Source organism: Durio zibethinus, chromosome 9 (genome assembly GCF_047325235.1).
Source record: "Durio zibethinus cultivar Kanyao isolate XHJ-2024 chromosome 9, ASM4732523v1, whole genome shotgun sequence".
NCBI lineage: Eukaryota > Viridiplantae > Streptophyta > Magnoliopsida > Malvales > Malvaceae > Durio > Durio zibethinus.
Genome location: NC_143170.1, coordinates 29,007,717 through 29,016,356, shown reverse-complemented (window position 1 = coordinate 29,016,356; position 8,640 = coordinate 29,007,717). Strand labels below are relative to the sequence as shown.

The 8,640-nt window shown below is 37.4% G+C and overlaps 2 protein-coding genes across 3 annotated transcripts; one reads left to right on the top strand and one right to left on the bottom strand.

Annotated features, from left to right (window-relative positions):
- The first annotated feature begins 433 nt into the window (after positions 1-433).
- On the top strand, positions 434-4,706 carry LOC149516942 (pachytene checkpoint-like protein). Of its 2 annotated transcripts, none has more exons than XR_016345368.1 (14): positions 434-793; positions 890-953; positions 1,140-1,246; positions 1,471-1,538; positions 1,841-1,944; positions 2,021-2,125; positions 2,809-2,898; positions 3,013-3,088; positions 3,197-3,266; positions 3,353-3,423; positions 3,542-3,632; positions 3,915-4,042; positions 4,150-4,253; positions 4,358-4,374. XR_016345368.1 is itself a non-coding variant. In XM_089766164.1 (14 exons), exons 1-14 carry the CDS (start codon positions 661-663, stop codon positions 4,496-4,498), a joined length of 1,377 nt encoding a protein of 458 aa, XP_089622290.1. In that variant the 5' UTR covers positions 434-660; the 3' UTR covers positions 4,499-4,706. The 2 variants fall into 2 exon arrangements, 1 of the variants encoding a protein (XP_089622290.1); XM_089766164.1 differs by having other exon boundaries at positions 4,125-4,253; positions 4,358-4,706.
- A 1,312-nt stretch (positions 4,707-6,018) lies between these two features.
- On the bottom strand, positions 6,019-8,173 carry LOC111290108 (elongation factor Tu, chloroplastic-like). The gene has a single exon (XM_022881496.2). The coding sequence runs from the start codon at positions 7,782-7,784 to the stop codon at positions 6,309-6,311; it is 1,476 nt and encodes a 491-aa protein (XP_022737231.2). The 5' UTR covers positions 7,785-8,173; the 3' UTR covers positions 6,019-6,308.
- Positions 8,174-8,640: the final 467 nt, after the last annotated feature.

Here is an 8,640-nt window from a genome sequence, read left to right as displayed (position 1 = left end):
TATTATATTCATTTTTTTATTAATAGTAAAAACCTAAATAAAAAAATTTAAGTAGATCACAATCATTCTATAATTTTTTTAAAGTCATCTCTTTTTTCAAGTAAGTTTTACAGATCTCTTTCAATATAAAAATCACTGATATAGTAAAAATTGTGAAGTCATATAAGATAGCAAACATATCATGATCTAGGAGTACTCTAAAATCATAAACAATAAAAAATTATAATTGAAAAAAACTATTATAATAAATTATTTCCTTTCTTTTTCACTCATTATCCAAACAATATTTATTAAAATTTATTTATTTATTAATTTTAATTATTCAAATAAAGATTATATGTATCATTTTAAAAAAAAAATTTTATTAATATTTATCCAAATATAATGTTAAAACGTTAAACATAGGAACGAAAGAATTTATTTTTCCGAAAAAGAGAAGAAAGAAAATCAAACAAATCTTTTCCCGGCGTTGGCATGTGCAATAGGGTGAGTCCCATCCTCAATTTAACTCAGTTTTTTCCCGCCCATTTCAAATAAAAGACCCCTTCTTTTCACCCATCAAGGGTTTCTGGTTTACCTCTGAAAACCCCAAAATTTTCAGATCCTCTGCCATTCGATCCACTCTATATTCCGTGATCCTTCAAATACCCAAAAGAAAGGATGAGCTCTCCCATGGATATTTCCCTCCCAAACCTCGCGGACGTCAAGATCTCCGGTCAAATCGGTGTCGGTTTAGCACCACCCCAGGCATCATCTTCTCCTACTGTTTTCCATGACAAATTTCACGTTTCCGGTAATTCCTTAATCTCACTCTTGCTCTCTTTTCACAAATTTGATTTCTTATGGTTTTTTGTTTGATTTATTTTTGTATCTGTTCTTTTTTTGTCAGTTGAAGTTTGCTTAAGACCTTCAAGCACAGCTCGACCTGAAGATGTCCGAAAAGCCGTTGAACAGTAAGAAGTTAAAAAGATTTTGATTCATAAATTTATTTTCAAAAAAGCTGACTGACTGATGGTTGTTGTTTGACTCTTATGTTGACAAAATAATCTAGTTTATACGCATTTATATAAATTAACGTTTATTACATTTGGGGTTTTTTAACGAGAGGTTGAAATCAAGATGTTCTGTCTTGTGATTAGAATGCTTGAAAGGAGGAGTCTGAGCTACGTTGATGGTCCTGTACCGGTACCTCTTGATGATCCATTTCTCGTGGAAAATGTACAAAGAATCCGTATTTGTGACACGGGTATGCTTTGTTTTTTTCTGTAATTTGATGCTATCTTTTTTGTTTGGAGTCTTTGGTGAAAGTGAGACCTGAGGAAAATTAGGAATTGTATGTTTTTGACAGCTTTGATTATGAAATTTGAAGCATTTAGCTTGATTGATTATCTTATTTATGAGTTTTATTATTTATTGTTCGGATAGAGGGTGTGCAATTTACTCATCTTGTTTGAATTGTTGGTTGTGTAGATGAATGGGTGAAAAACCATGATATTCTTTTGTTCTGGCAAGTGAAACCTGTTGTTCATGTCTTTCAGGTACCACTCTACTCTGATTTTTATTTAGAAAGATTAAAAGGTTATTATTATTATAATTATAATAATAATTATTATTATTATTTGCACGTTTTTCTCCACAACCTTGCCTTAGTAATGGCTCTGTACATTGTGTTTGAAAATTTATCCAATTTCAAATGAAAGATCTATTTGAGTTTGTAACTGTAGGATGTTGATGCAGTATTTGCTTGGCTTGTGGAAATTGAACAATGTGTGGCCAGTTCTTCAGTTTATAGTTTATGCGTTTGTTTAAATTTCAATGGATATGATTGTTGGCTTGTCAGCTTAGTGAGGAGGGACCATGCGAGGAATTGAGTGGTGATGGCCAGTTGTCCAGCTTCAATGAATGGATCCTTCCAGCTAAGGAATTTGATGGCATGTGGGAAAGGTTTGTCTGCGACTTCCATCTTTTCTTGAAAGTTTGAAATTAGTTTTTATATTGATGCTGGAATTTGCTTTTGTAGCTTAATCTATGAATCTGGCCTTAAGCAGCAGTTATTGCGGTATGCGGCCAGTGCATTATTTTTTACTGAAAAAGGTGTTGATCCTTTCCTTGTGTCATGGAACCGGTACGTAACCTCATGACTTTCAATAAAGTAGTATCGTATCATGCCAATAAAAGAAGTATCATTTTTTCTCTTTTGGAGCTAGTTAGGTGTTTCTTGAAGCGTTATAGGTCTCACGTCCCCTATTTAGTAATGTGTAAAGTGACTAGTTTGTTTCAGTTGGGGTTGTGATAGTTTGTCCACTATCTAGTAAGACAAACTTGAATTGAACTTTCTGCAAGTAGGCTTTTGAATGTATCAACTTGCTATCTATCTTTCAGTTTTATGCATAGTTATATCATTCTTATTTATTGTTTGATTATTCCATTTCCATGTGGTTCCATAATCTTGAAGATGCTAAGCTCTGTATAGAGCATAGACACATATACATGCACACATAAGCTTACTTTCCAACTGTCAAAATTTTCTTCATGCAATTTGACTGTTCCCCTGTTGCATTATCCTGGATTTCCCTATGACTGATTGCCCTGATGGCTACTTGAAATTATCTAAGACGAAGCAAGGTTTCATTTGGTTTGTTGGTAATTGGTTCAAGATTCTTAGCAGTAGATAATATTAGTTTCTTTGGTACTTTATTTATTTTGCTACTAGTCATCTAGATTATAGGAAATTTCAGTTGATTACAGGCATTGATAATAAGTTCCATGCCAGAAGAAATCTGATTGATGGTTTTTTATGTTTTGCAGCATTATTCTTTTACATGGACCCCCAGGGACAGGAAAGACATCTTTGTGTAAAGCGCTGGCACAAAAACTATCAATTAGATTCAGCTCCAGGTTTTTTTTATTAAGTTCATTAATGAATTCATCCCTTTAAGGTCCCATATACATAGCCTGTCAGATGATTGGTTTTAGCCTAATTGTGTTTTTGGTTTGCTCTTCTTTGATAAGGTACCCACAGTGCCAACTGATTGAAGTTAATGCACATTCTTTGTTTAGTAAATGGTTCTCTGAGAGCGGCAAGTTGGTATGTCCCTGTGTCAACTGGTTGAACTTTTGACTGAAATACTATGAAGTCCTGGATGTTAGTGGTATGTATTTTATATTCTTGACTCTGCTATATCTTAAACTTTAGGTCGCAAAGCTTTTTCAAAAAATTCAAGAAATGGTGGAGGAAGAAAACAATCTGGTATTTGTATTAATTGGTGAGCCTTTTATTACAAAAGTTTGGCTTTGATCATTCCTGGTCTTTCTAGCTTATGATTCCTTAGATATGCTAATGACGATGCAGATGAAGTTGAAAGTCTTGCTGCTGCTAGAAAGGCTGCTTTGTCTGGTTCCGAGCCTTCAGATTCCATTCGGGTATAGTTTTGTGCAGCATTAAACCGATTTCTATTTACTTTTTTAAATGCACATCTGTATGTGATTTAGGATACTTACCTCATCTTTATACCTTATACAACTTGAAAACGTACTTCAGGTTGTAAATGCGTTATTAACTCAGATGGATAAGCTGAAATCATCTCCCAATGTTATAATTTTGACTACGTCCAATATAACTGCTGCTATTGGTAAGCATATGACCCATTTCATATTGGTTCCATATACTGAAATCGATGGAATTTTCTTGAACTCTGCAAGTCTGGATGGTAATTTGTCATTATCCCCTAGTGGATCGATATTTGAATCTTCTAACTGTTCATAATTCTCTTGTATAATGTCCTAGAGGATTTTTTTTAAATTTTAGCATCTAAGTACTGCCTTCATAGTTATAAATGTCATTGTTCCGTCAAATATTAGACAGAAGAAGAATCCACAATGTTGGAATATATAATTTACTGATAGTCTTGCAGACATTGCATTTGTTGACCGAGCTGATATCAAAGCATACGTGGGCCCTCCAACTCTTCAAGCTCGTTATGAAATTTTAAGGTCCTGCTTGCAGGAACTTATTCGGACAGGAATCATATCTAGTATACAGGTAAGAATGCAAAATAATGCCTAAGGCCTCTATGTTTTCATCTCATTACTTAGTGCCCAATGTCAAATTTGAATCTCTTTAGGTTTCAAGCCAATCCATTCTTCCAGATTATGTTACTTTGAAAGAGAAGCTGAATATGCATGAGATTCACGAGGTTCAAACAACACTTCACCTTTGTAAACAATTATTAGAGGCTGCAGAAGCATGTGAGGTTAGAAACATAGCCCTTGAACGTACATTGAATCTGGCAACAGCTTTCGGGAGATGAATTTTTAAAGTTTCGATGGTAACTTGATTTTCTGTGGTTTCTTACAGGGATTGAGTGGAAGATCATTAAGAAAACTTCCATTTTTGTCACATGCAGCTCTCAACAACCCTTTTTGTTGTGACCCTAGCAAGTTCTTGTACGCAATGATAGACACGGCCAGTAGGGAGTGTTCTGAGCTACGCGACTGAAATAATGAAGTTTTCTCTTCGTGTAAAATGGATGTTTTTTATGCTTATTGTGTTACAATTTACAGCAATGCTCTAGTCTTCAGCAATATCCTCTGGTGTCTCTGTCCATAAATGTTCGACCGCAATGAGGTTATGGGATAGAGTCAAACCTGAGATGATTAGTAATATCTGGTGAAAACATGGAATGAGGATTCCTTCCCTGAGTGAACCAGTTTTACTCTTGCTTGCAAGAACAACTTTCCAAGAAAAGTAGCTAGCAACGTCGCTGTTACAAATATGCAACAGTTCGTGGTTAACTGTCAAAATCAGTGTTTTCACCCTTTCTGAAATGTTGGATTTAACATGTTTGAAACATCTGTAAACATACCTGAAAACAGTAAAAAAGTTTTGGAGGGGACTGGATCTTTTTGACAATAACTCTATACATTTGATATTAATCCTGATTGATGCTGGCTAAGTAGTGTTTAAAATGATAAATTTATCTTCGCTCTCCCTTCCCCCCTCTCCAACCCCTCAAAATAAAAAAAGTAAGAAATTCAACTCCTACGCCCTAAACCCCTTGATAGTGATACTTACCAACTCCTCCTAGGGGCCCTTAATGGCAAATGCGCGTTAAATCCTCTTTGATATCTAAAATTTGCAGAAACATCAATCTCCTAGCTCCCTTGATGAGAAAAATCGTCTGTCTACCTCATGGCACACCTATCAACAGTCCCCTGCAACTTGTCTTACGAATCCAAACCCACTTGTGCATACATGATCATACTCCGGTGAGATGCTATTAGAAAATGTCGAGAGGTTAAAAGGGTAACTCAGAAGTACCACTCATCTCTCAACATGCCACTCAGCCATCGTACCACTAATACCGTGTAACTAAAGCATACGGCATACCATATCAGTAAATGTATGGCTGGTGACTAATATCCTGGTAATAATAGCCCTTATTCCAACGGTTCAAATGCAGGTGAGATCTTAAGACTAACAAGCCTTATTTAATCTACATTAGACAACAAAATATTTTCTGCAAGCTCTACTCAGTAGCAGACTAGAAGAGAAAACTCTTATGATACATAAAATGAATGTTACCAAAGGTTATGAAGTAATAAACAAGAGCCTAAACTCTAAGCAGTTAGGATTTTGGGAACACGAGCACAAAAACCTAAAGCATAAAATTAAATCTCACAAGCTTAGATAATTTTGGTTACTCCAAAATTGTTATCAAATTGTGGTATAAACTGTTTGAATCACCAACGGAGATATACCTTTTCTTTGTTTTGAATCTTTTGATCAAAATACTTAGCAATCAATATCTATAATACATCAACTACTATTACTAACTATAAAGTACGCATAACATGTTGAACACTGACTAAGATGAATTCCCCAATACAAAGATTTGGCAGGAGAAACACAAGAAAAGATGGTAACCTAGAATCACAAACAATTATAGTCACCACTAAGAGCCACGCCAACAAATGCTTAAGTTGACCAGAACAACCATCAGAACAGATCGACAATGCTGCATTAAAATTTAATTGCCATAGACAAAAACAGCCTTGAAGAACAATGAATTCCTTGAGAAGAGCCTTCGACAAAAACAGCAGAAGCAACAGGGAAAAATAAGATCACATCGAATTATGACATGAATTATTAGTCTGAAGCAAAAGAAGCAGAAACTGCAAAATATATGACACTGGAATCAAAGAGGGTCTAAAATGGTGAAACTAATTCCATAACCTTGACACATAAAGTTTTTTGGCATGACTCAAAAAGCAAATAACATTTCCCGCAATGCCAAAATTTCCTAAAATCACTCAATGATAGACTGAATAACACCGGCTCCAACTGTCTTCCCTCCTTCTCTGATAGCAAACCTCATCCCTTGCTCACAAGCCACAGGCATAATAAGCTCAACAACCATCTTTACACGGTCACCAGGCATAACCATCTTAGACTCCTCATCCTTATCATTCATAATCGAAGTGACCCTTCCAGTCACATCAGTGGTCCTCATGTAAAACTGAGGCCTATAACCAGCGAAAAAGGGAGAATGCCTACCACCCTCTTCCTTCTTCAACACATAAACAATCGCGTTGAACTTAGCATGCGGAGTAATCGTTCCTGGTTTAGCCAAAACCATCCCCCTCTGAATATCAACCTTTTGAACACCTCTAAGCAACAACCCAACATTATCACCAGCCATGGCGTCATCTAATGTCTTCTGAAACATTTCCACACCGGTAACTGTGGTGTTCCTTGTTTCCTTCAATCCTACAATATCAACAGTCTCTCCAACCCTAATGGTACCTCTCTCAATACGACCAGTGGCAACAGTACCACGACCCGTGATGGAATACACATCCTCAACGGCTAACAAGAAAGGCAAATCAGTTTGTCTTTGAGGAATGGGAATATAACTATCAACAGCATCCATAAGTTCATAAATCTTATCAACCCATTGGTTTTCACCTCTCTTAACACTCGGATTAGCCATCAAAGCTTCTAAAGCTAAAAGGGCGGACCCAGAAATAATAGGCACATCATCACCAGGGAATTCATAACTCGAAAGCAATTCACGCACCTCTAATTCGACCAATTGCAAAAGCTCTTCATCATCAACTTGGTCTTGTTTGTTCAAAAACACAACCATGTTTGGAACACCGACTTGTTTAGCCAACAAGATATGTTCTTTTGTCTGCGGCATGGGTCCATCGGCTCCGGAAACGACTAAGATGGCACCGTCCATTTGGGCAGCTCCGGTAATCATGTTTTTGACATAATCAGCGTGCCCCGGGCAGTCAACGTGGGCGTAATGGCGGTTTTCGGTTTCGTATTCAACGGTGGCAGTGTTAATGGTGATACCACGGGCACGCTCTTCTGGGGCGGCGTCGATTTCGTCATATTTTTTAGGGGCGCTGTTACCCATGGAAGCTAAGGCCATGGTTAGAGCGGCGGTTAAGGTGGTTTTACCGTGGTCGACATGGCCAATGGTGCCGATGTTAACGTGGGGTTTTCTGCGTTCGAATTTTCCACGGGCAGCTTTGACGGTGAGAGCTCGTCCAGGGCGGGGGCTGACGGTAGTGGTGGCGGTGGTGGTGAGGAAACGGGGAAGGAAGGAAGAGGAGAGGTGGGTAGGGGTTAGTTTAGAGTGTTTTGTGGAGAAATTGGAAGCGGTGGCGGTGGTGGTGGTGGTGGTGGTGGTGGTGGTGGTGGAGAGAGTGGAGAAGCATGGGTATCTAAGCTTTGAAGAATTGGCTGCCGCAGCTGCTGTAGACGAAATTGCCATTTGCTTTTGTTTAGCTTCAAAGAGGAGAGAGCGGGGTTGGGGGAAAGGGGTTTACTTTTAGGCTTTGGGGATGGAAACGGAGGAGAGTGGGAGGGGAAGGGGGAAAGGCAAAGGAATTTGCTTTGTTATCTTGCTTGGGAGGACAAGTAGGAAGGGCCAACCTGAGTTGCTCCGTCGAATTCCCCTCCGCCGCTCTCTCCAGAGCTCATTGGGGTAGCACTGAAATTTCAATACTATCCTCTCTGATACCGACACGTTTACGAATGTGTTCAATTACTAATGCTGATCGTCCTCCTCAGGTTGGATAATGACCGGTTGTAGTATATCGTAATTAATAATTTAGGGCTGAATGTTGGGCTTGCCTTGTTGTTCTGTTTAGTGGTAGCAAAGCTATCCATCCAACGGTGAAACTATAAGATTGGACCACTAGGATCTAGCTGCTCCATGGTTACGTTATTATTTTTTATTATTATTTTAATGAAACTAGTTTTCTGAACAGCCATTACGTACTAAAAAAAAAAAAATACACTTTTGCTGTAAAAGAATACACTTTCTAGAATTTTGTATCCTGACTATATTGGCCTGAACAATTTTACTGTAACAATAATGTTTTCTTTTGATATATAAAATTCACTTAATTATAAAAAAATACAAATAAATCTCAGAAATAAGATGATAAGTTAAGGTACGATTGAAGACGTTAAAAATTTCAGACATATACTGGGCCAATATAGATGGATCTGATGTGGATTCTGGTAACTTGTATTATCAGGTATGAGACCTGTTTCTCATTTTGGTTCGTAATTACAGGTACATTTGGGCTGAAAAGTTTTGCCATTTTCGGATGCATAATATA

Coding starts and splice junctions, on each gene's coding strand:
- LOC111290108 (XM_022881496.2), bottom strand. CDS start 7,784: ATGGCAATTTCGTCTACAGCAGCTGCGGCAGCCAATTCTTCAAAGCTT.
- LOC149516942 (XM_089766164.1), top strand. CDS start 661: ATGAGCTCTCCCATGGATATTTCCCTCCCAAACCTCGCGGACGTCAAG. Junction 954..1,139: donor GTCCGAAAAGCCGTTGAACA/GTAAGAAGTTAA, acceptor TCTTGTGATTAG/AATGCTTGAAAGGAGGAGTC. Junction 3,424..3,541: donor AGCCTTCAGATTCCATTCGG/GTATAGTTTTGT, acceptor AACGTACTTCAG/GTTGTAAATGCGTTATTAAC.